Source organism: Oncorhynchus kisutch, linkage group LG17, assembly GCF_002021735.2.
Source record: "Oncorhynchus kisutch isolate 150728-3 linkage group LG17, Okis_V2, whole genome shotgun sequence".
In the NCBI taxonomy this organism is placed as follows: domain Eukaryota; kingdom Metazoa; phylum Chordata; class Actinopteri; order Salmoniformes; family Salmonidae; genus Oncorhynchus; species Oncorhynchus kisutch.
The window spans coordinates 68,201,388-68,227,883 of NC_034190.2; the positions used below are offsets into that span (position 1 = coordinate 68,201,388).

Consider the following 26,496-nt stretch of genomic DNA (forward strand, 5'->3'; position numbering starts at 1 on the left):
TTTTCTTTTCTTTTTTCTCTCTCTTTTCATCACAACTGCCAACTGTCTTTTTTTTGTGTCCCCTCAGATGGTTCATACCAACATCGTAGTTTACGGCGGGGGTGGAATCGAGGCCGTGTGGCCTCTGACTCCGTTCTCCACCTAGGCACAGAGACACGCTTCCGTCACTCTCTGCCTGATCGGCCCCGTCTGGACGCTCTAGAATGGAGAGGACAGCGGGAGAGTGCTTCCCTCTCTTCCCCTGGCACCACAGAGCCCCTGTCACTCACCCTCCAGCGAGCCCAGTACAACAAACATGAGGACTCCTGCTCAACCTGCTCCTCCTCCTCAGAATCAGAGGAAGAGGGTTACTTCTTGGGGCAGCCCATCCCCTTGCCCCCCCAGCTAACCCGAAGGCCCCCGTCCGTGGACGGAGAGAGGGAGGGAGAGGGGGATGGAGAGAGGAAAGGAGTGAAGGACAGGGGTTTGAGGAACAGCCTGAGAAGGAAGAAGAGGAGGGCAAATAGCCTTGGCGCAAAGGACAAAGACACGAACTGTGCAATCTCCTAACTTTGACGCTCACAGACCCAGTGAAAGTTATTCTTATTCAACAAGCAGGCCAATGTTCAATATCACAAAAATGAATCTGTAATATGTTGCAATTCCTTTGGGATACTTTGAACACAATACTCATATGCAGTAGACTTATTCAAAGATGGAGTAAACTACTGTACTATGACTATCACATATTAGTGTTCAGAATATGATTTAAAATATGTTTTATGCGTTTTATATTTGTATTTTGTTTTGGGCACGTTTTTGCACAGTAAAATGAAACTTGCATCCTTTTGGGAAGTCTGTATGCTTCTGTAAGGAAACATCACTGTGGGCCTGTAGTGCATGTTACAGCATTAGAACAAGCAAAGGATTTACTCCGAAAAGGCAGGAACTTCACTTTGCATGATATTACTCAAGTGAATTTGTGGAGAGAGAACTCTCATTCCAGTATAAACATGTAAGCATTTATTGTGGGAAGTTATTCTTACTGACCTTACAGTAAGGATTTGAGGATTCCTTCTCAGTCTACCTTTCTTTGTAGTTAAACATTTTAAATTTAACCAGGCAAGTCGGTTAAGAACAAATTCTTATTTACAATGATGGCCTACCCTGGCGACACTGGGCCAATTGTGAGCCGCCCTATGGGACTCCCAATCACGGCTGGATGTGGTACAGCTTGGATTTGAACCAGGGACTGTAGTGATGCCTCCTGCACTGAGATGTAGTGCCTTAGACCTCTGCGCCACTCGGGAGCCTAATAACCGAGTCTTCATGGGCATTTGGCCCTCTCTCACAGCTTCCACACAGAGAGTTCTTCAGCAAAGAATGTGGTGACAGTTCTCAACCACATTCTTCCACCAAGCCAATCCGATTAAAAAAAAACTAGATTTACTTTTTTCAAATATTTTTGTAGCCTACCAGTTTTGTCTTTGGTGTTCTATGCATTGTTACACAGTTATGAATCACCAAATAGTTGGTTAAATACTCTGGGAGAGCAGTGAGATTCAAAGGCTATCTGTACACAATAACCTGGGCTGTGAATGGTGTGTATGTTCATGTGTGTCTGCGTAAAGTAAACTTTGTTTCCATTTTGACGTAAAGCCCCCCTATGTAAGTGTATGATATGTTCAAAGGAGGAAATAGTGCAACATGTACAGTACCAGTCAAAAGTTTGGACACACCTACTCATTCCAGGGTTTTTCTTTATTTGTACTATTTCCTACATTGTAGAATAATAGTGAAGAGATCAAAAAGATGAAATAACACATATGGAATCATGTAGTAACCAAAAAAGAGTTAAACAAATCCAAATATATTTTATATTGGAGATTCTTCAAAGTAGCCACCCTTTGCCTTGATGAAAGCTTTGCACACTTTTGGCATTATCCCAACCAGCTTCATGAGGCAGTCACCTGGAATGCATTTCAATTAACAGGTGTGCCTTGTTAAAAGTACATTTGTGGAATTTCTTTCCTTCTTAATGTATTTGAGCCAATCAGTTGTGTTGAGACAATGTAGGGGTGGTATAAAGAAGATAGCACTATTTGGTAAAAGACCAAGTCCATATTATGGCAAGAACAGCTCAAAAAGCAAAGACAAATGACAGTCTCATTACTTTAAGACATGAAGGTCAGTCAATCCGAAAAACTTCAAGAACTTTGAAAGTTTATTCATGTGCAGTTGCAAAAACCATCCAGCGCTATGATGAAACAGTCTCTCATGAGGACCACCACAGGAAAGGAAGACCCAGATTTACCTCTGCTGCAGAGGATAAGTTCATTAGAGTTAACGGGCACATCAGATTGCAGCCCAAATAAATGCTTCACAGAGTTCAAGTAACAGACACATCTCAACCTCAACTGTTCAGAGGAGACTGCGTGAATCAGGCCTTCATGGTCGAATTGCTGCAAAGAAACCACTACTAAAGGACACCAATATGAAGAAGAGACTTGCTTGAGCCAAGAAGCACGAGTAATGGACATTAGATCAGTGGAAATCTGTCCTTTGGTCTGATGAGTCCAAATTTGAGTTTTTGGTTCCAACCGTCGTGTCTTTGTGAGAAGCAGAGTAGGTGAACGGATGATCTCTGCAAGTGTGGTTCCAACCGTGAAGCATGGAGGAGGAGGTGTGATGTTGTGTGGGTGCTTTGCTGGTGACACTGTCAGTGATTTATTTAGAATTCAAGGCACACTTAAACAGCATGACTACCACATCATTCTGCAGCGATACGCCATCCCATCTGTTTTGTGCTTAGAGGGACTATCATTTGTTTTTCAACAGGACAATGACCCAAAACACACCACCAGGCTGTGTAAGGGCTATTTGACCAAGGAGAGTGCTGCATTAGATGATCTGGCCTCCACAATTGATTTATTTATTTAACTAGGCAAGTCAGTTAAGAAAAAAATCTTATTTTCAATGACAGCCTAGGAACAGTGGGTTATAACTGCCTGTTCAGGGGCAGAACAACAGATTTGTACCTTGTCAGCTCGGGGGGTTGAACTTGCAATGCTCTAGTCCAATGCTCTAACCACTAGGCTACAATCACCCGACCTCAACCCAATTGAGATGGTTTGGGATGAGTTGGACCGCAGAGTGAAGGAAAAGCAGCCAACAAGTGTTCAGCATATGTTGGAACTTTCAAGACTGTTGGAAAAGCATTCCATGTGAAGCTGGTTGCAAAATGCCAAGATTGTGCAAAGCTGTCGTTAAGGTAAAGGGTGGCTACTTTGAAGAAACTCAAATATGTTTTGATTTATTTAACACTTTTTTGGTTACTACTTGATTTCATGTGAATTATTTCATAGCTTTTGTGTGTTCCCTATTATTCTTCAATGTAGAACATTTTACAAATGAAGAAAAACCCTGGAATGAGTAGGCATGTCCAAACTTTTGACTGGTACTTTATGTACATTACTAGATATTTTTTTGTCCAGTTATTATTTTTATACTCTTTGGTGCTGGTTCCTGTTTTTATATTTTTTTAAATATATATAAAATACTTCAATCAAACTGTCAAACTGAAATGACAGTTTCTGTAAATTCTGTAATAGGGGAAATACATCTATTTTAAAAAAACAACTTTGTTCTCATTTCATATAAAAAAATCTTTCTGATTACTGAAATCATTAGAGAAACTGCTATTATCACATGACAGAAGAAGCAAGTCTACTTCCTTATGTAGGAGTGATTTGGTTGGAGTAGTCAGGTGGGACGACGCAGACCCGGTGGAGAGCGTGGTGAAACAGAAAAAACACTGTCCGTGTTAGAGAGGATCAAAACCCGAATGTATCATGGGTAAATTGTGACTGACTGATCTACAAATGATAAGTTATTTATGATGCAAGGTGATTTGTAGATCAGTCAGTTGGCATTCGCCTGCAGTCGTTTTGATGCTTTCGAAACACGGCCACTGAGCGTGTTTGAGCAAATTACTTTTGTCAAGTCGTTGACTATCGTTGGTCATTGCCTTTCAAAGTGGTTATAAAAATTGTTCGACTTGTGACTTGAGGACTGGATGAACTTGACAAAAATCATGTGATCAAAAGGTCATGCTGTTTTTTAAGAGGTCACCAAGTCACTGCAGGTTGCTTCTCACCAACTGCACCATGCAGCCATCACTTGCATTGTGGGAGGCACTATTTGTCAACTTTTTTTCAAATACATGACTGAAACAGGAACCAACTTCGCTTTGATTCAGGGGATACAAATGAAAAATTATATTTGAGACCTCTCTCTAACCAATGAATTGTACACGTTATGTGTCCAGTTTGTGAGTGTGTGATATGGAGGTACAGAAAGGTTTATGTCGACATTTATACAGACAAACTTTTAGAAACAATAGCAGCTATGTTAACACTGCCATGTTGATCTGAGCCTTGATGTTGGAAAACCACTACAGTGTCCAACTTTCGGCTGTCGCAGATGAACCTCCCCGACTTCACTCGCCGACTTTCGTCTAAAGCTTTGTTAGGCTTACCGCTCGAACACACCCACTGTCCTGCTGGGTTTTGATGCAGTCTTTACCCGACTAGGTCAAGTTAGGATTTGTCAGTGTGAGCTTTTGTTCCAACCCCATTACTGTGTTTTAGGTGCCAAGCTTATGGTAATGTTGCAGCAGTGTGGAGATTCCTAGATGTGAAAAGTGTGCAGGAGGGCATGAGACAAAGGAATGTGTGGTATGGGTGGGAAATGCTGTGTGTGTTAACTGTAGGGGTACCCATGTTGTTGGAGATCAGAAGTGTCTGGTGAGAGAAAGGCAGGTCGAGGTTGTCAGGGTCAGAGTAGTACAGAAGGTGTCGTATGATGAGGCAGTTAAGAGAGTAGTAGAGGAAGATGGGTCCAGGGCGAGGGATCCTAAGATGATCCCTGTGAGTAGCCCGAGGCCAATAGAGAGTGATAGGAATAACATGTTCATCAGTAAGGTTAGCTTCTTAGCATTATTAGCCATGGTTATCAACTGTACCACAGAAATGGAATGTAAATCACAGAAAATACATGTTGTGGTGGCAGCTGCAGAGAAGTACTTGGGTGTACAAGATTTTACAGCAGAAGGTGTGTTGAGCGATAGTGTCCCATCCTGCCAGCCTGGTGTAGGATCAGATAGAGCCAAAGTAGTGGAATAGTGGTGAGATTTTAATTGGTGTAGGGTTAATTAGTTGGCTGGGCACATTGTTTTCTTCCAGAACAGTAGGCAGACACACAGCCCTCACAGAAGGTGGTGGCATGCACCTCTAACGTATGTTTTCAGACCGCCATAATACCATAGAAGAAGAAGTAGTAGTCAGGTAGGGGAAGGAGAAGGAGGAGCATGTGAGCTGTCTGACAGGTTTGGCTGGTCTGTTGCTCCCTTCCATTCTGTCTCTGCAGTAGAATTCTGCAGTTTGTATCCTCTGTGGCGTGCTGAGCTGTGGAGAGGCCTAGAGTTCTGTTGGGGACCTGTAAGATTTTACTTCCATTCTAAAGGTATGTGTGTGTCCAAGTAACCAACGCCTTATTTGGAATTAAGGACAATCCATCTACAAGCCTTGGGTGTGTATATGTGAGAGATCCTTTCAGTGTTAGGTGTATCTATATATATTTTTCTTCCTAAATAGAAGAAGCTGACACTTGACACTGGGTTGAAGGAGAAGGATCCGTTTTGTTTTACATACCACTTTACATACCTCTGTGTGCTCAGTATTACTGTATTCTGAGAACTTAGCCTAATAAAACAGAATGTCCTCTGCCCTCATTGGCTGATAAATTGTACTGTGTGTACACAGTAGGAGTGTGTGAGGGAGAGGAGGAGCGACATAGATGAAGAGATAAAGGACATGCAGGTAAGAGAGTGTAGTGAGACAGCTCAAACCTCAGTAGGGGATTGGCATGGCTCTAGGTGGAATGAGAAACGTGTTGTTCAGAATGTCTGTCAGATACAGACTATTAGACCAGGGTCTTAAACACTTTCATAAAGCACAGATTACTGGTTTGACATTCATATCTTTGTGCTTTATCTACCAACAGCGCATGACACCACACAATAGGAACATCTTTAGAAGTTAATAGTAGGCCTTGCTCCCCAGAAGTGATACATTAATGGAATCATTTGTCAGACCCAAGTTCATGTTTATGTTGTGGTCACGGATCTTCAATACATTTACTGGTGCAGACAAAAATAATACATGATTTGTGTTCTAAGCAAAACAAATGTTCAGAAATGAATTGATGATAACTACAGCCAACTTCTAGAGGGGTGGATCAAGTGGTATGGTTTCAGAGATACTGATGCCATCTATTGTGGGGTCTGCGCTCTAGAGCGGTGATTCACAACTCCAGTCCTCCAGTACCCCCAACAGCACACATTTTTGTTGTAGCCCCAGACAAACACCTGATTCAACTCACTGAGGACTTGACGATTAGTTGACAAGTTGAATCAGGTGTGCTTGTCCGGGGCTAAAACAAAAATGTGTGTTGTAGGGTACACTCAAGGACTGGAGTTGGGGAACACTGGTCTAGAGGAAGCCCAGCACAACGCCCTAGCAACTGGCAATCTTTATTTAAAAGTGACATGCATTGTTCCCCTCTACCAGCTGTTGTGAGTTTTCAACATGCTGTGTTGTCATTGACTGCATCCTGGGGTTTTGTACAGCGGTTGGGGCCATTACTGTTGACTTATAATATCCCTGAGTCAACCACAGCACTTTAAAGTGATTTGTGTGAGTTGAAGTATCAATGCCATAGGGGTAGTATCTCTGTAGAAGGTAAGTGATCTGGAAGAGAGGGGTTCCCTCTGTCTTTGAGGTAACTGGGTATTTCTATTGATTGCTTGCCTGTATGCTGTCTCTCTCCTCTGATGACACAGTTATCTGAGTTGCTATCTGATGTGATGCTGTTTCTCCTTTTTCTGCTGGACATCCAGGACTTTAGGGCACCAGGGTTCAAGTGACATCCTTATGGGAACTGGAAGAAGACGGAACCATATCAGCCACAAACAAAATCCTGTCAGCTTTTGGGGACAGTATGATCCTGGAGTGAAGACATCTGAATAATTTTGACTTTGGGTGGCCAAAAAAAGCAGGATAAAGACAGGAGTCAAGGACAAACAATCTCACCTGTGCTCCCTCCCAACCCCACCTCCAGCATGCCTGTGGAGACACTACAGCCTGGCCTGAGACAGCCGGTGGCAGTGAGGGCTGCTGCTGCTGGAATGCCCAACCGCCTTCTCATGCCCAACCGCCGCCTCCCCCAGCCAAGAACATTGGAAGCAGCTGAGCCCAAGCAGAGTGCAGTGGAGAGACTGGCAGTAGACAAGGCTAAATATGTCAAGAACCAGGTGGCCCTCTTTAAGCAACAGCCAATCAAAGTGCCTCTACCTATCATGCGCAAGCCTCTGATGTCCCCTGCCCCCACCCTGCGGCCCACCCGTAAGGCCCAACTGCCTCGCCCTGACTACACCCAGCAAAGGAGTTCCCCACTGGACCTGGAGCACCTGAGTAACCTGATCAACGGGGTGGGTGAGGCTGAAACTCCCCCTACCTCCCCAACCATGGACCCAGTGGAGAGTAGTCAGGCCCCTGACTGCCCCACTACCAACTCTCCCTGTCCCTCTCCAATCTCTGCTGGAGCTGGGTCAGGGGCTGCTGAGAGTATCCAGACCCTCTGTCCTGAGTGGTCCACTCCAGTCAAAGTTAGGGTAAATGCCTCTGGCCCACTAAGTCCTACAGGGTCTCCTACTGCTGTGACCATACGTAGAGTGGACATCATACCCCACCACACCACACCAGTGAGGATACCCCTTAGAGCACAGCAGCAGATGCGCGTCCCATTGCAGCCCATGGCTCTGCATCCACACACCCAGATCCACAACACTATGTCACCTCTGCGTCTCTTCCACCCCCGAACTACCTATGCACCAGGCCCTGCGTCTCCTAAACCTGTCCCAGCCCCTCCACCACAAAATCACACCCCAACCCCCACCTCCCCGTCTAGCCCCGTCCAGCTCCCAGCCAACCCCCCCGTACTCCCGCCCTCCCCGTCGGTCACCTGCCTATCGTCCGGCAGCTCCAGAAAACGTCCCTCTCTGAACCGCTCCAAATCCGACATGAGTGACCGTTACTCCCGGGCCAGTACTGAGCTGGAGCGCTTCTTCAACCTGTGTGGTTTGGACACTTCGGAGATGCAGGTGCTGAAGGGGCCAGGCTCAGACATCGCCTCCCTTGCACAGTTCCGCAGTGCCAGCGCTCCTGGGTCAGAGTGTGCAGGCCAGGAGGGTGAAGAGGAAGGTGGGGCTGCAGAGCCGGCACCCTATGGCGTCTCAGTAATTGAGAGGAACGCCAGAGTTATCAAGTGGCTTTATGGTATCCGCACATCCAAGGATAGTGCCAGGAGCACCAACATGTAGGGCCATGAGAGACTGATGTAAATAGAGGCAGGGGAGAAAAACATGGAGGTGCACTTTAAACACAATTCCTGTACAGAGAAAAAAGCAGGAGAAGTGTGACTGCCGGTATAAACCAACTAATGAAAATGAAAGGAAGGGACTGATCTGGACTAATAGTGAAGGACACTGTCTGTCAATGCAGTTTGATAGTGTTGGACATAATTTTGTGCAAATTATTTATTGCATGGTACTTGGTACCAACACCCGTTTCATCCAGGGCAAAGCAGCAGTGTTTGGTGAATGACGCTTCTATTGATGATGTGGATCCTCTGTACCTCATCTCCCATCGGTCATCAAGGAGGCTCAGAAAAGGCCTGACGTCCAAGGCTACTCACCTTCCTCCAGCCATTATCATTGGTAGTTCCATGGTGAAGCACATCTTAGTTGCTGGAGCTAAAACCCTGTGCTACCTGGGGGCTACGGTGAAGGATATCACAGGATTTATTTTGTCTATCCTACATCAGCAGCCAAGAGCTGCTGCTGTTGTAGTGCATGTGGGATCAAATTATATCAAAATGGTAAATCAGAGATAATGAAACAGGATTTTATTGAGCTGATCAACACCCTAAAAGGCTCTGAAAGGCAGCCGATTATATCTGGCTCCGTGCCATCGCTGAGTCGCGACTGCGAAAGGTTCAGCAGGCTTTTAGCACTTCATATCTGGCTTAAAGTCTACTGCCATTCTGTTGGCATAACTTTTATTGACAATTTTTTACACTTTTTGGAAACAAAAGATGCTATACAGGGATGATGGACTCCACCAAAACCATCTACGGTAGGAGCCCGGACTCTCTCGTCACATTTTAAAGCTGCGTTAAGATATTGACTCAGAGACAGACCAAGCCCCACTCAGGTAATACCGCCCATCCTCTCTAAGCGTTATCTTCGTACTGTTGTCTATACTGCCAGGGAAGTTGTCAGTTGTAATTTTGTACTCATTCGATTTAATTCCACTCTTAGATCTGCTATTGTTAGCTCAAAAGGGGAGCCCACTGTGGTCTGCTCACCCAGTGCTTAAAGTTCAAATGTGAATTCCATAAACTTGAAACCCCCTCGGGTTTCAAATCATGTAGAGGGCTTGGGCTGTTGCATGATAGCAACCAAAGCCCATGTAAGTCAGTTTATAACATTCCATCATTGGTTACTCTGAGAGTTCCTCATATTGACATTGGCTGCGGCCTCAGGCCCTATGATGGTAACCTTGGAAAAGTAATTCCAATTTCTTCTCCTTCCTCTTTACTAATAGGGATAGACTAATGGTATAGTTCTATGCAATCTTATAGCCAAACCAACTAAATCAATATCAACCATCAGACAGGGTCCGCAACCGCCTATTGAACATACAGTAGCTTGTTTGAGTTGGAATTTCCATGTGACTTCAGAAATCGTAAAGGACTTGGGTTGATGCATCTGAACATTAGGCGCTTACTTCCTGAACTGAATTACATTAAGATCTGGGCTATGCAAATGAATTCGGACATTCTGGTATTGACTGAAACTTTCTTGACATTCTCGACTCTGATATTAATATTGAGGGTTATCATGAGTTGAGAGCTGACAGACAGGGTAGAGGTGAAATCCATTTCCCTTGCCAAAATGTTTTAAATACTATCTTTAAGTCATTCATAAAATAGATGATGCTTGGGTCAAGGCCAGGAACACAGGTGTAGGCAAGCTTTTAAGCAACTGAGGAACCATTGTGAAAAAACAAATAGATTATTATGTAACCACTCTCTGATTGTAAGAACCCTGCCAAATTCTGGAAAACTGCAGCGCCTATCATAGCTGGCTCAATACCCCACATTTTTTATTTAACATTGTTATTGGGAAATAATCAAAAATGATAGAAATCTGTTCTTGTGCTGCCACTCTATAATGGTGGGGATAGTAACAGTAGTGATCTTAATCATTATCAGCCCGTTTCAAGGCTTCCTTGTCTCTTTGAGATTCTTGAATCCTTGGTAAATGTACAACTTTGCTCTTTTACCTGAGAAATGTATTTTGAATGTAAACCAGTCAGAGTTTAGACCTGGGCATGACAGTATTACTCCAATCACTTCAGTTGTTAATGATCTTGTCCATACTTCAGACACTAAAATGAAATGTGCTGCTTGTTTGTGGACCTGTCCAAAGCTTTTGATACTGTTGATCATGCTATTTTATTGAATAAGTTGTGACGCCTGTTTATGGTTTCATTATTATTTTAGTGAAAGAACTCAGGCTAAGTCAGAAATTTCTTGAAGTGCATAAATGTGTACCACGGTTCAATTTTGGAACCTGTTCTCTTCACTGTTTACACCGTTGGTCAATCTGTTTATGTGGATGATACTAAACTCGGGAAAGGTCTTTCAAAGATACTTTGTAAAAATCCAAATAACTTCACAGATCTTCATTGTAAAGGGTTTAAACACTGTTTCTCATGCTTGTTCAATGAACCATAAACAATTAATGAACATGCACCTGTGGAACGGTCATTTAGACACTAACAGCTTATAGACAGTAGGCAATTAAGGTCACAGTTATGAAAACTTAGGACACTAAAGAGGCCTTTCTACTGACTCTGAAAAACACATTCACGCAGATGCCCAGGGTCCCTGCTCATCTGCGTGAATGTGCCTTAGGCATGCTGCAAGGAGGCATGAGGACTGCAGATGTGGCCAGGGCAATAAATTGCCATTTCTATACTCTGAGACGCCTAAAACGGCACTACAGGGAGACAGGACGGACAGCTGATCATCCTCACAGTGGCAGACCACGTGTAACAACACCTGCACAGGATCGGTACATACGAACATCACACTTGCGGGACAGGTACAGGATGGCAACAATAACTGCTCGAGTTACACCAGGAATGCACAATCCCTCCATCAGTGCTTACACTGTCTGCAATAGGCTGAGAGAGGCTGGACTGAGGGCTTGTAGGCCTGTTGTAAGGCAGGTCCTCACCAGACATCACTGGCAACAATGTTGCCTATGGGCACAAACCCACTGACGCTGGACCAGACAGGACTGGCAAAAAGTGCTCTTCAATGACGAGTCGCGGTTTTGTCTCTCCAGGGGTGATGGTTGGATTCGCGTTTATCGATGAAGGTATGAGCGTTATACCAAGGCCTGTACTCTGGAGCGGGATCGATTTGGAGGTGCGTCATGGTCTGGGGCGGTGTGTCACAGCATCATCGGACTGAGCTTGTTGTCATTGCAGGCAATCTCAACGCTGTGCATTACAGGGAAGACATCCTCCTCCCTCATGTGGCACCCTTCCTGCAGACTCATCCTGACATGACCCTCCAGCATGACAATGCCACCAGCCATACTGCTCGTTCTGTGCGTGATTTCCTGCAAGACAGGAAGGTCAGTGTTCTGCCATGGCCAGCGAAGAATCCGGATCGTGTGCTTTTCTTTTAACAGTAGGACGCAGATTTGTCAGTCAACCTTTTTATCTGTTCTTGATTATGGTGATATTTATCAAAGTGCAGCTGCTACTACTCTTAAACCTTTGGATGCCATATATCATAGTGCCCTTCGTTTTGTTACAGGCGACAGCAGGTTCGATTGTGGGTGAAGATTTCATCATAGTAAGTTTGTATGAAGGTTTGGTTATTAAAGGGTAAATAGTTCAATAGTAATATGCTCTAAAACTCTCTGGTGACAAACAAACTTTGCTTCCCTGTTTCCAATTGTCCACATGGCTGGGAGAACCTATTCAAGAAAGAAAGAAATTTAAAAAATGTTTTAAAAAAACCTGATGCATTATTAGCTAACTATAATAGCTACAGTGCATGCTAACTCAAATTAGTTGCTAAATGAGCTAGCTAGTTGATTCACTAGCTATCTAGCCATCGTCACATACTGTATAGATTGCTGGCGAAGTTAATTAAATACCAGCTACCTAACTTCAAATTAGCTAGCTATCTTGATGTAATTATCACTGTGAAAAACAAACTCCAAATGCATTTGTATGTAGCTAGATAACAGCCATGGAGGGGGTGAAAGGATAGCAGCCACAACTGTCAACGTGAGAGAGTAGGCTATTCTGGATAGGGCAGGTACTTTTGTGTAGTTCCTGTCCCTAGAAGTGAGGAAGGAGATAATGGTAACATAATATTCAGTTCGGTGCAATTTGACTATAATGAAGTCTGTCCTCAGATAAAGAGAGCTATGAAAGCCTGTCTGCATATGAAAAGGTCCCAATGAAGAGCAGTGGTTTTCGGTCCTGGTCCTGGGGACTCAAAGAGGTGCACATTTTAGTTTTTGCCTCAGCACTGCACTGCTGATTTCAAATGATCAACTCATCAGCAACTTCAAGTGGTATGTATGTATTCAATTGTGATGCTGTCCTTGAGATGATCCTGTTTTTGTCACATGCTACACATGCCTATATGTGTGCCCTTGCATCTATCAACCCAATGTTATCATGATTTGTTACCTGGGGCGGAAGGTAGCCTAATGGTTAGAGCATTGAACTAGTAACCGAAAGGTTGCAAGATCAAATCACCGAGCTGACAAGGTTCAAATCTGTCGTTCTGCCCCTGAACAAGGCAGTTTTAAATTAACCCACTGTTCCTAGGCCTTCATTGAAAATAAGAATTTGTTCATAACTGACTTGCCTAGTTATTTTTAAAATCAGTGATATTATACTTTTGTAATCCACAATGACCTGGTGATGTAAAAGTCTAATAATTACATTGTATTCCATATTCCTACAGATACCTTGTAACTGGAGATGCCTTCAAAACGATTGCCTACAGTTAACGTGTAGGGCACTGCAAGGTTTGGTGGTCAGGGCCATCTGGGAATGCCTCCTCAAATCAAATCAAATCAAATCAAAGTTTATTTGTCACGTGCGGCGAATACAACAGGTGTAAACCTTACAGTAAAATGCTTACTTACAGGCTCTAACCAATGGTGCCAAAAAAAATGTGTGTGTGTGTGTAGGTAAGTAAAGAAATAAAACAACAGTAGAAAGACATTTGAAAAAAAGAGTAGCAAGGCTATATACAGACACCTATTAGTCAGGCTTATTGAGGTAGTATGTACATGCAGGTATCGTTAAAGCTCTCAACCTGCTCCACTACAAACCCGTCGATGAGAATGGGGACGTGCTCAGTGCTCATTTTCCTGTAGTCCACAATCATCTCCTGGAGGAATTCAGGGTGTGAAGGCTACATAACTTCATGAGGATGGACATGAGGACCAGGAGTGGATCTGCAGCTTGTGCAGCAAGAGAGGCAATCCGTGTGCGGGAGATCTTCACCTCCCACTTCTTCGAAGAGGGTGCTGTTCCCTGACAATACCGTAGACTACACTATGCACAATCAAAGGCTCTTTTAAGAGCCATTCGCATTGCAATAAGAGTATTCTTCCATTTACTTAACTATGTTAACTGCAGTTATTCAATTTCCAGTTTCTCTCCCTTTGATTTTTACTTCTCAGGTGAGGGTGCTGTTTAGGTAAGGGTGCGATGTTTGTACAAAAACAGGCTATTTTAAATGACCCATATTGAAAAAATGTAGAACAATTAGACGCCCTTTAACCCACACCTACACACTCATGTATCAATCTGATTGATGGATTGTTGTGCAGTAAGCAGGTTCAGGTGTAGAACTGTGGCTCCTTTCCCCTTCAAAGAATAGGCAAGATGGCCAACCATGGAGAATAGTAAGACACTTCATTATTTCTATAACTACGCAATATTGTATGTGCCTGTGTGTCCGTTCATGTTTTTCAGCATAAAGTAATCTGCAGCCACTTAGTGTCAATAACAGTAACTCTCCTCTTCTTCCTAAATCTTCTAGGTTATATCAGCTGTGTCGGTGAACCCCTCCCGCATCTGAACTGGCTACATAGAGGGCACAGCATGATCAGAGGTGAGAGGTCACTTGGTCAGGTCAACAGGAAGTATTATTAAAGAGAGGCTTTACATTGAAATACAGATGGAGATGCAGTAGTCCCAGAGTTAATGAATCAAGGTCAGTTTTGCGTTTCACCTCCTGATTATTATGATGACTAACAATGTTAGCATGTTTAAGCCATGTTTGTAATTTTTTCTATCTCTCTTTACATCTGTCTCTCATCTGCAGATATGTTTTGATGTGAGAGAGAATGCCAACCCCCAGTCCCATCATCGCCACCTCACCCGCTTTTAAGATAACCTTCAGGTCGACGAGAGACACTATGTAATTGTGATGAACTGAGAGAATATTTGGGTAGCACTGTGATTCATTAATCATTTTCTGCCTTCCCTGCTCCTAAGTTCTTACCTCTTTCCCTGTATTTTACACCTCTCTCGCCACCTCTTTCTTCCTGTTTTTATAATGCACAACAAATGTGCATTGAAGTACAGATTGAACTTGTATTTATAATATTACAATTTTAATATTTATAATGCATGTACTTATAACACTTGGATAATGAACTTCTTTCAATAAAGCGTTTCACATTCTCTACTGGTTGAAATTAAGTCTCTCATTTGATTAAATACTACACCTATCCTGTGTTTATCAGATCAATGCAGATGAAGAGCATTAGATATTGAGATGAATTGGTTTTAGAGTATTTACATGATGCATAGGAAGTGTACTGTTTTAAAAAATTATATTTCTGTATATATGAATTACAAATCAGCCTTTTAAATCCTGTTTCTAGTCTATTAGTTACAATGTGTAACCATTGATGTCCCTGGACCAAGATTGGTAAACACTGAAGTGTGTAATTGTAATACATGCAGACAAAGCATCATTCAAAGACTGGAATTTGATACTCCTGGTATTGGATATGACTGAAAAATAATCAGACATTCATACCTGAAGTGCACCTTTATTTGCCAAGGTAGAGTACATGATCAGTGAATATATTAAATATAAAGGCCAAAATGTGGGGATCTCATGCATGGTAATAACTACATGTATATATACGACTTGCATCCTTGGCACATAGTTCTATTAAATTCTACTCAATGCATAGGCTTCATTAATGTCATTCAGACTATTTTGAAGTTGATACAACTGGCTATGATAGCTGAGGTTCATAGCTAGGTTCTGAAATAATATGTATACCAAACGTTTGGGTTCATACACAGATCGGCTAGATAGCCGCACATCTATAGGCCTACAAGTATGTTTATCCTCCACTGCACAATAAGCAAGAACATAGCTAGCTACATTATTCATCTATCTGCATTGCATGGCATGCAGGTCTACAATTTTATCCCTGATGTCCTCACACAGCTCTCTGGTCTTGGCCATTGTGGAGAGGTTGGAGTCTGTTTGATTGAGTGTGTGGACAGGTGTCTTTTATACAGGTAATGAGTTCAAACAGGTGCAGTTAATACAGGTAATGAGTGGAGAACAGGAGGGCTTCTTAAAGAAAAACTAACAGGTCTGTGAGAGCCAGAATTCTTACTGGTTGGTAGGTGATCAAATACTTATGTCATGCAATAAAATGCAAATTAATTACTTAAAAATCATACAATGTGATTTTCTGGATTTTTGTTTTAGATTCCATCTCTCACAGTTGAAGTGTACCTATGATTTAAAAAAATACAGACCTCTACATGCTTTGTAAGTAGGAAATCCTGCAAAATCGGCAGTGATTCAAGTACTTGTTCTCCCCACTGTATCAGCAAGGCAAGCTTACAAAATTGTACATTCAATTTGCAGTAAATGCTTTAGCTAGCTAGATTCTTTACATCCACTGTTTCACAAGATGACAGCCTGGTTTCCTGGTTGTTTCAGGAGTCCCTAAAACATTAAACAACCAGAATTACAATTTCATACTCATGTCCCAACGCACATAAAGATAGTCTGCTAATGTTAGCGAGTCAGCTAGCTTGCTAAATCGCGATTTTTGTCAATTAACTTTATGATAAAAAAATATGCATAATAGTTTGTCTCTATATTAACTAACATATTCCTGTCAAGTATACATCTTTTTTTTTGTATGATTCGTTATGATGTTATAATCACTTAGGGTGCATAGCGTCAAATTTGTCATGGGAACAACTCTATATGATTGGTCATTGCCCAGCGGTCGCCGCTGGTGATTTGCATAAACTTGGGAAAAGCTTATCTTTCTCATCGCCTCCCACACCACCTTCGCACCGCCATAGGTCGCCCGCACTCTCCACTTCTCACAGCTTTCCTTCCATTGAAATGAATGGGAAGTGGTGTTTCACCGCGCGGATACCTGTGGTAGTGTATCATCCCCGTAGGCTACAGTAGCCGCTACACCCACCATGCTGTTTTTACTCCATTTGAACATGAGCATTTCATGATCTATAGTGAGAAACAAAAGCATTTCATTCCTTCTCTATCTTCTTCTTGCAATGGACTGTGAGCTAAACATAAAAAATATAAAAAAATATGTACAAAAATTCCCCCAACTAAATTCACATAGAAATGTGAGTTTTATAGATCTGCCATTTTCATTGAAAGCAAGTCTAAGATCTGTTCTATATGCACAATTTTTACGCTTCCTGTTTTTATGTTTACTTTTTACCTTTTTTACTTTCGGTTTTATACACCAGCTTCAAACAGTTGAAAAAAAATTGTTATGGCAAATATATTTCACAGCAGTTTAGATAATACAATCGTTATTTACACTTTACACGTAAACAGTGAAGAGGCGAGTCTGAGATGCTGGCCTTCTAGGCAGAGTTTCAAAGAAAAAGCCATATCTCAGACTGGCCAATAAAAAGAAAAGATTAAGATGGGAAAAATAACACAGACAGACATCCAACATCCCGGAGTCGCCTCTTCACTGTTGACGTTGAGACTGATGTTTTGTGGGTACTATTTAATGAAGCTGCCAGTTGAGGACTTGTGTGGCGTCTGTTTCTCAAACTAGACACGCTAATGTACTTGCCTTCTTGCTCAGTTGTTCACCGGGGCCTCCCGCTCATCTTTCTATTCTGGTTAGAGACAGTTTGTGCTGTTCTGTGAAGGGAGTAGTACACAGCATTGTACGAGATCTTCAGTTTCTTGGCAATTTCTCGCATGAAATAGCCTTCATTTCTCAGAACAAGAATAGACTGACGAGTTTCAGAAGAAAGTTATTTGTTTCTGGACATTTTGAGCCTGTAATCGAACCCACAAATGCTGATGCTCCAGATACTCAACTAGTCTAAAGAAGGCCAGTTTTATTGCTTCTTTAATCAGTTAGCCTTTTAAAATGATAAACTTGGATTAGCTAACACAACGTGCCATTGGAACACAGGAGTGATGGTTGCTGATAATGGGCCTCTGTACGCCTATGTAGATATTCAATAAAAAATCTGCCGTTTCCAGCTACAATAGTCATTTACAATAACATTTCCAATGTCTATACTGTATTTCTGATCAATTTAATGTTATTCAATGGACAAAAAAACATGGTTTTCTTTCAAAAACAAGGACATTTCTAAGTGACCCCAAACTTTTGAACGGTAGTTACATATATTTTTGTTTATATCTACAGAGGGCCTAAAATTCTAAATCGAATGGCTAAATGATACGTTTTATGACCATCTGAAAACATTCCACATGGTAACTTAGTAGTATTGCGATCTAAAGGCTTCAATTTACAGGGGTTTTAACACCTGTTTGTGTTAAAACAATGTAGTACTTTAATGGGTGGGTTCACAGGGCTGAAATAGACAGGAGTTTCTCACTTTCAAAGGGCCAGGGTTGTTCGGTAGGCGTCCAATGTCACAAGGGATTAAGACATGTGCACGCACAGCATGAATGTGTGTGCATGTGTTCATTGTTACCAGATACTCATAGTTTGTTTGTTCTCATGTCAGAAGTAGAGAAAGATGTTGAAGTTGTAGGACAGAGTTTTACCCCGTCGAGGAGCAAATGGTGATCTGGAGTGGACTGTAACCACGGGAGAGTCCTAATTCCAAAGGATGAGCTGCTTCCAAACTTTGACAGATCAACTACAGACCTTGAGAAGTAATTTACCCCCCCCCCACACACACACACACACACACCATTGAACGGCAAGATGGAAACACTTGCAAGGATAATCATCAATGCAAGAGCACTGTAAGCTTCAAATGTTTGAATTTGTTAAATATAACACTGTTAACAACCTTTTATTGTGCTTAGTACAACAAAACAGTGTATGTTTTCCACTGTGGAATAGGACAGAGAAACATGAGATCCAGTAAGCTTTAAAAGTTTGAATTAATTAAATATAACACTGTTAACAACCTAACAATCTCTCGCGCTCTCTCTCGCGCTCTCTCTCAAGCATGTCTGACCAATTTGTATGTGTCTTTGTAATATATCCGATCACTGTAGCGTCTGGCGGGTATTCCTCTGTCCAGGAAGCTGTGCTATGCCGTGGGAGGTGTGCCATATCAGATTACTACTGCTGCCATTGGCTTCTCCTTACAGATTTTCCTGCTAAAGGTTGTACAGGTCAGTAATGTTACTCATTTGTCTGTCTGTCTGTCTGTCTGTCTGTCTGTCTGTCTGTCTGTCTGTCTGTCTGTCTGTCTGTCTGTCTGTCTGTCTGTCTGTCTGTCTGTCTGTCTGTCTGTCTGTCTGTCTGTCTGTCTGTCTGTCTTGTCTGTCTGTCTGTCTGTCTGTCTGTCTGTCTGTCTGTCTGTCTGTCTGTCTGTCTGTCTGTCTGTCTGTCTGTCTGTCTGTCTGTCTGTCTGTCTGTCTGTCTGTCTGTCTGTCTGTCTGTCTGTCTGTCTGTCTGTCTGTCTGTCTGTCTGTCTGTCTGTCTGTCTGTCTGTCTGTCTGTCTGTCTGTCTGTCTGTCTGTCTGTCTGTCTGTCTGTCTGTCTGTCTGTCTGTCTGTCTGTCTGTCTGTCTGTCTGTCTGTCTGTCTGTCTGTCTGTCTGTCTGTCTGTCTGTCTGTCTGTCTGTCTGTCTGTCTGTCTGTCTGTCTGTCTGTCTGTCTGTCTGTCTGTCTGTCTGTCTGTCTGTCTGTCTGTCTGTCTGTCTGTCTGTCTGTCTGTCTGTCTGTCTGTCTGTCTGTCTGTCTGTCTGTCTGTCTGTCTGTCTGTCTGTCTGTCTGTCTGTCTGTCTGTCTGTCTGTCTGTCTGTCTGTCTGTCTGTCTGTCTGTCTGTCTGTCTGTCTGTCTGTCTGTCTGTCTGTCTGTCTGTCTGTCTGTCTGTCTGTCTGTCTGTCTGTCTGTCTGTCTGTCTGTCTGTCTGTCTGTCTGTCTGTCTGTCTGTCTGTCTGTCTGTCTGTCTGTCTGTCTGTCTGTCTGTCTGTCTGTCTGTCTGTCTGTCTGTCTGTCTGTCTGTCTGTCTGTCTGTCTGTCTGTCTGTCTGTCTGTCTGTCTGTCTGTCTGTCTGTCTGTCTGTCTGTCTGTCTGTCTGTCTGTCTGTCTGTACGTACGTACGTACGTACACTGTCTCATGTCTGGGTGGGTGGTTCTCGCTATGCCTTTTGTGGTCCTCTCCTATGTCCTGCTGTGGTTCATGCCCCAAGACTCCATGTCTCAAGCTTTCAGTGTTCCCTGGTACCTCACAGCAAGCTGCCTGTTTGAGACCCTCATGACTGTAAGATCTACAATTTCATTCGCTGGATGAGACATTTCAGCCTGTTAACATCAAGGCTGTTCTTCTCTTTCTTCACATACAGTATGACCACTCAGCCCCATCTCCAAGTCTTAATCCTCTAGTCTACATCCTCAACCCTTGCTTGCCTTGCTCCATTTTTGTAAAATAATATATATACAAAAATAAAAAATACATTATTTAACCTTTATTTAACTAGGCAAGTCAGTTAAGAACAAATTTGTATTTACAATGATGGCCTACCCTGGCCAAACCCGCAGACACTTTTATCCAAAGTGACTTAGTCATGTGTGCATACATTTTACACACATGGGCCTGGGAATCGAGAGCATTATTCTGGCGTTGCAAAAGCCATGCTCTACCAACTGAGCTACAGAGGACCACTTATCTTATCATTACTACTGTATGTATCCCAAACAAATCACTTAGCTGCTTTCTGTAGCCTGATCTCTGCAGGATTATCATCGCTGCCTCTTGATAATGACCACTTTCCTTTAGGGTTACTGTGTGCCATACTCTTCCTGTGTCAGCATGTCCATGGTTACAAGGTGCAATTATTGACTCACAGTACAGTATCAAATGTCCCTTTTTTTGCATCATCACCATGGTTTCTGTGTCTATCTCCTGACAGTGTTTTAATGTGCCTTATCTTTCGCTGAGCATGTTTTTGGGTGGAGACCAGAGAGACAGAGACTCTACCACAGCCTACAGTAAGAGCTTGACATCCACTCTCTCTCGTGTTCCATCTTATAACGATGAATGGAATACAGTAAAAATGGATAAAATCATACATTTCTTAGTTGTTGTTTTTTTCAGCTTCACCAGTCCCTTGGTCTGTCTATTTCTCTCCCTGTCTATGTGATAGGGATGAGTGTGGAAATGCTGGCGATGCTGGTGGCCTCAGCAATTCAGGGTCAGGTTGTGGCTGTATACAACACAGAGAGGGCTGCAGCCTGTCAACAGCTTGACACCCCTGTGCCACAGACAGTTACACAACAAGCCACGGTACTACCATTATGAGTTACACAGCAGGGCATGGTACAAGTAACTACTCTCCAGTTACAAACACTAACCTAACCCAGCAATGACACACACACTGAAGGACATAACACTCCTCTACTATGTTGGTTTAGCAGAATTTCTTTGTCAGTGGAAGTGAACTTACCTAGTCCCAGGGATATCACATTACACAGTAATAAACTGTTCTTAGCGTGTGTATGTGTGTGTGCTTGTGTGTGTGTGCGTGCGTGCATGTACTTACATCCATGTGTGTTTTTGCATTTCAAGTATGTGCATTTGTCTTGTTTATTTACCCATAGGCCTAGGTGTTTTTTGCGCATAATGCATACATGTGAATCATTTGTGCTTGTGTAGCTTTGCTTACCTGTGAGGTTTCTTTCCCTGGCGTAAGGCTTTCCTGACCTCAGCGCTGGTCATAGGCGGGCTGTTCTTCCTCTGCTGCCTGGTCCTCTTCCTGGGGGTGAAGGAGCAGCAGGGTGAGTCAAGGGTCAGCACACTAGAATTAGGGTTAGAGAGGGGTCAGTTTCGAACTGCCAGAGTAAAGCACAGGAGAGGTCAAGGTTCAGTAGAATGTGTTCAAGAGTCTAGTTCTGGAAGTGGGCTAAAGGATGGGCTTGGAACGAAGGTTTTGGTAAGTCTTTTGAATGTATTTTTTCTACAACACCAATACCTCTCTCTGATTTTGTCTCCAGCTCCCCTCTATAGTCTGGCTAGAGTGCGTCTGTCCTATCTCACCACTCTAAAGATGTTAGTGTGCCACATTCCTTACCAACGACTGGTCCTTGGCCTCCTCTTTGCTGCACTTGCCTTTCAGGTAAATCCTAGCCTGGGCTGCATCTAAATAAATCAACTAATACATCTTGAATCAGCTAATGCACATTTGTCCCTTTTAGATGTCTTTGGGGAATTTTGCACTGTTCTGTACCCATGTAGCTGGGCTTGGGGCCCAGTTCCAACACCTTCTCCTGGCTCTGCTGGTAAGACAGTTCTGTTCAGTTCCGTCGACCTCACACATAGTCATATCACACACCCCACACCCTCTTGACTGCAAATTGGCCCAATACACAGGTAACAGAACACAATTGTTATCTAATCCGGCATATCATACTCTTTATGATGTGATATATTTATATGTAGCTGGAAGCTAACCTCTGTCATTTCCTTACTTAAGGGAAAACTACAGCCACAAGACATCCTCTTGTTGTTTGATATTGTTTGTTTCTTCGTCCTAACAGATAACAGCCATTATAGCTGTTCCACTGTGGCAGGCAATCCTGGTACGAGTTGGGAAAAAGACCACACTCTTCATCGGCCTATCTGTGAGCAGAACATTGTTTCTCCCTTTATGACAATGTTTATGCAGAAATACTTACTATTTGAGACTTACAATGTTTTTGTATTTATTTATAGCTCTTCATCCCAGCTGTAACAATCATAGCTTGTGTACCCAATAACCTGCCTGTCTTTGTGACCATGTGTGTGATGTTAGGATTCAGCTTGGCAACCATGTTCCTGCTGCCTTGGTGAGTCAGCACACTGCAGTTAGAAGGCCAAGACTTTGGCTCAGGGCCATGTCTCCGCTTTGAACTGCACTCTGCTCCAGTTCTGTCTCTGCCTCTGTCACTTTGAATGACTCTAAACACACACACAATGCTGACTTGTGTGACTAGGGGCATACTTCATTCATAACTCCCCATGACAGCCCATCAAGAGTTGAATATTCTGATATGCTGATTTGACACTTGGCCAGTTGACTAACATAAACAGTTTTACACTTCAATCGATTCACCCAGGCAGTGTTTGGTGCAATATCTGCGTGTGGTCTGATTTACGAGCCAGTCTCTTATTATTCATGTAGGTCCATGCTCCCGGATGTGGTAGATTACTTTGCCTTGAGAAACCCCTGCTGCAAGGACCTGGAGCCCCTGTTTTTCTCCTGCCATGCCTTCTGCAGTAAGCTGGGGGGAGGTCTGTCTGTTAGAATCTCAACCATGACATTACAGTGAGTCATTCATCCACCTACTCCTGCTCTGCCTCTCCCTTTTTCTCCCCCTCATTATGTAAAATGTCATTTCATTATTACAGTGCATTCGGAAAGTACACCTTCCCTTTTCCACATTTTGTTACATTAGAACCTAATTCTAACATTTATTTTTTATATTTAATCCATTTACACACAATACCACATAATGACAAAGCGAAAACATGTTTTTAGAAATTGTAGCACATTTATTAAAATTAAAAAACAGAAATACATTATTTACATAAGTATCCCAACCCTTCTCTATAAGACTTGAAATAGAGCTCAGGTGCATTCTGTTTCCACTGATCATCTTTGAGATGTTTCTACAACTAGACTTGGAGTCCAAATTTGGTCAATTCAATTGATTGGACATGATTTGGAAAGGCAGACACCTGTCTATATAAGGTCCCACAGTTGACAGTGCATGTCAAAGCAAAAACCAAGCCATGAGGTCGAAGGAATTGTCTGTAGAGCTCCGAAACAAGATTGTGTCGAGGCACAAATCTGAGGAAGGGTACCAAAACATTTCTGCAGCATTGAAGGTCCCCAAGATCACAGTGGCCTCCATCATTCTTAAATGGAAGAAGTTTAGAACCACCAAGACTCTTCCTAGATCTGGCCGCCCGGCCAAACTGAGCTATCGGGGAAGAAGGGCCTTGGTCGGGGAAGTGACCAAGAACCCGATGGTCACTCTGACAGAGCTCCAGAGTTCCTCTGTGTCGATGGGAGAATCTTCCAGAAGGACAACCCTCTCTGCAGCACACCACCAATCAGACCTTTATGGTAGAGTGGCCAGACAGAAGCCACTCCTCAATAAAAGGTACATGACAGCCCGCTTGGAGTTTGCCAAAAGGCACCTAAAGGAATCTCAGACCATGAGAAACAAGATTATCTGGACTGATGAAACCAAGACTGAACACTTTGGCCTGAATGCCAAGTGTCACGTCTGGAGGGAACCTGGCACCATCCCTACGGGGAAACATGGTGGTGGCAGCATCATGCTGTGGGGATGTTTTTCAGTGACAGGGACTGGGAGACTAGTCAAGATCGAGAGAAAGATGAATGGCGCTAAGTGCAGAGAGATCCTTGAGGAAAACCTGCTCCAGAGCGCTCAGGACCTCAGAGTGGGGCGAAGGTTCAGCTTCCAATAGGACAACGACCCTAAGCACACAGCCAAGACAATGCAGGAGTGGCTTCTGGACAAGTCACTGAATGTCCTTGAATGGCCCAGCCAGGGTCCGGACTTGAACCCTAACATCTGAAAATAGCTGTGCAGTGACACTCTCCATCCAACCTGACAGAGCTTGAGAGGATCTGCAGAGAATGGGAGAAACTCCTCAAATACAGGTGTGCCAAGCTTGTAGCGTCATACCCAAGAAGACTCAAGGCTGGAATCGCTCCCAAAGGTGCTTCAACAAAGTACTGAGTAAAGAGTCTGTGTACTTACGTAAATGTGATATTTCATTTTTTGTGATATTCCGTTGTTTTTTTTTAAAACAGTTTTTGCTTTGTCATTATGGGGTATTGTGTGTAGATTTATGAGGGGGGGGGGGACAATTTCATCTATTTTAGAATAAGGATGTAAAGTAGCAAAATGTGGAAAAAGTCAAGGGGTCTGAATACTTTCCGAATACATTTTGTATATGTTTCTTTCACCCTAATATTTCAATATATGTATTTATGTTATGCGTGTGTATAATGTGTCTTTGTATGTATGCTTGTTTGTACTGCAGTTTTGTGGGGTATCGTGCAGGTGCTTGTAGCCATAGTGAGGACATGGTGACTGCTCTTATTGTGCTGTTTGCCCCTGTGCCCATCACCCTACTGCTGGTAGGGCTGGTCTTCTTCCACCTGTATCCCATCAACGAGGATCGACTCCTCCAGCTCCAGAGAGAGCTAGGAAGAGAGTGAGACATTCACACTCCTTCTAATAGGCTGCCTTGGTGCTCCTACTATGACAATAGCTTCCTCTCTAAATCCAACATACTGCATTACAACTTCCCTTACACATTCCTGAGTTTATTGATGTTTGTATGTGCATGATGATGAATATGAATATGTGTAGCCCTAGGCCACTAACTGTTTTCTTGTTTTCCCTCTATTCAGTGTTGAAGCCATAGATTCAACTGATATAGAAGAGAAGATAGGATCACACATTCATCAGTCAAGACACCAAACACATGAGTCCAGTCTGAAGTCATGTGGTGAGTCACAGCCAACTAAGTCCAGTTGTATTTTAAACAAGTCTACCTTGAAAGGTCACAACCTCAGAGGCTCCAAAAAGTTAAATAACCAATCACAATATCCACTGGAGTTCAGGCCTGATTTTAATTCCCATTCACAAGTATCTAAGCCCAAATCAGATCACCTTCTATGGAATTCTTTCCAAATTCTAATCACTGCTCACGTAAATCTGATCATAGGATGTCTACCTAGTCTGAAAGAAAATGTGTTTACTCTGGACTTGGCACTTGCACTCTAGCCAAAAGAGGACAGATACATTGGGGGGTAGGCTCTGCATCTAGGCTGGTCTATAGGAGGAGATTATTATGGATAAGAGCGAGAATATTTGTTTGTCTAACGGCAGTCCAGCATCAATCATCATGTCACCAGTATGAGACCCTCAATATTTATTGGAAAGGCACATCAAGATCACAGTGCACTTTCACCACTCTGTGAAGTTAATCATAACTTATTTAAATTGTAGCCTTATAAACTGCATGGTTGGTCTCCTTTGGCATTTTTTTTTGTTGCTTAAATCTAAACAGGTTAATAAACAGGTACAATGAATGGAAAATTGTGAAATCAAGGAATGGAACAAAACAAGCAAAAGTAGTAGAAGACAAGGATCGGTCCAATAATGAATTTCTTGTTGGACTGCGTTTCTAGGACAGGGAGCTTCATTTTGGAGATTTTGGTAATATTGAGGGCTGTGAAGAGATCAGTGGGAAAGGTGGATTTAATCAAGGTGACTAGAAGCGGCCTTGTTTTGGTTAATTGTGTCGATGAAGAACAAAGGTTACTCACGTAACCACAGTGCTATGAGCTAGGGACTAGTTATCATTGCGGCTGGATGAGTCAAGATATTAATATCAGAGTAATTCCATGCCACGGGTGTGATGCGCATGCCCCCACCCCCTATAAATACCTGGGCGTGTAGCTTCACTTCCTCAAGACTCTTCCCGAGGCTACAACGGATCCAACAGCTAGACTAGCATAGTCCATAGCTCATAGAACTGTGGTTACGTGAGTGAGTAACCTTCATTCTATTTTGCTTGAGGGACTATGCTAGTCACTCAATGGGATGACAATACCAGAGTAAGTCGGTTTCCGTAGGGCAAAGCCTAGAGCAACACATCACCATAGGTGCTCGAGGCAGTACCCGGACCAACCACGGGTTTCTGTTGGGAGGTAAGGGTAGCACCAAGCACAGCTGAGCTCACCCTGTAAGGGTGAGCAACATTCACCCAGTAAAACCTT

At 43.0% G+C, this 26,496-nt stretch overlaps 3 protein-coding genes across 10 annotated transcripts in view; all 3 read left to right on the forward strand.

Moving 5' to 3' along the window:
- Positions 1–827, forward strand: part of LOC109908169 (prickle-like protein 2) — a 48,123-nt gene extending 47,296 nt beyond the window's left edge. For both annotated transcript variants that reach the window (XM_020506703.2, XM_020506704.2), the window contains one exon: positions 68–827. In XM_020506703.2, the coding sequence (XP_020362292.1) occupies positions 68–549 (482 nt within the window). In that variant the 3' untranslated portion in view covers positions 550–827. The remainder of the gene's footprint in view (positions 1–67) is intronic.
- Positions 828–5,341: 4,514 nt separating this feature from the next.
- On the forward strand, positions 5,342–14,904 carry LOC109907035 (protein FAM110A). Of its 7 annotated transcripts, XR_004203692.1 has the most exons (7): positions 5,342–5,502; positions 6,938–9,311; positions 11,995–12,033; positions 12,605–12,766; positions 13,165–14,116; positions 14,254–14,325; positions 14,539–14,898. XR_004203692.1 is itself a non-coding variant. In XM_031794444.1 (2 exons), the coding sequence occupies exon 2, from the start codon at positions 7,160–7,162 to the stop codon at positions 8,417–8,419; it is 1,260 nt and encodes a 419-aa protein (XP_031650304.1). In that variant the 5' UTR covers positions 5,342–5,502; positions 6,938–7,159; the 3' UTR covers positions 8,420–10,917. The 7 variants fall into 7 exon arrangements, 1 of the variants encoding a protein (XP_031650304.1); XR_004203690.1 differs by having other exon boundaries at positions 13,165–14,325; positions 14,539–14,904; XR_004203691.1 differs by having other exon boundaries at positions 11,995–12,766.
- A 3,325-nt stretch (positions 14,905–18,229) lies between these two features.
- On the forward strand, positions 18,230–24,993 carry LOC109907036 (sodium-dependent lysophosphatidylcholine symporter 1-like). The gene is made up of 12 exons (XM_031793322.1): positions 18,230–18,259; positions 18,739–18,858; positions 19,827–19,955; positions 20,605–20,683; positions 20,839–20,968; positions 21,372–21,473; positions 21,699–21,807; positions 21,887–21,970; positions 22,229–22,312; positions 22,404–22,516; positions 22,852–22,995; positions 24,750–24,993. The coding sequence occupies exons 1-12, from the start codon at positions 18,230–18,232 to the stop codon at positions 24,925–24,927; spliced, it is 1,302 nt and encodes a 433-aa protein (XP_031649182.1). The 3' UTR covers positions 24,928–24,993.
- The last annotated feature ends 1,503 nt before the right edge of the window (positions 24,994–26,496 follow it).

What these genes read in the sequence shown, in the direction of transcription:
- LOC109907035 (XM_031794444.1), top strand. Translation starts at nt 7,160, where the DNA reads ATGCCTGTGGAGACACTACAGCCTGGCCTGAGACAGCCGGTGGCAGTG.
- LOC109907036 (XM_031793322.1), top strand. Translation starts at nt 18,230, where the DNA reads ATGTCAGAAGTAGAGAAAGATGTTGAAGTT. An exon ending in TAGAGAAAGATGTTGAAGTT is followed by an intron (nt 18,260 to 18,738) that starts GTAGGACAGAGT and finishes CGATCACTGTAG; the next exon opens with CGTCTGGCGGGTATTCCTCT. An exon ending in CACTCTTCATCGGCCTATCT is followed by an intron (nt 22,313 to 22,403) that starts GTGAGCAGAACA and finishes ATTTATTTATAG; the next exon opens with CTCTTCATCCCAGCTGTAAC.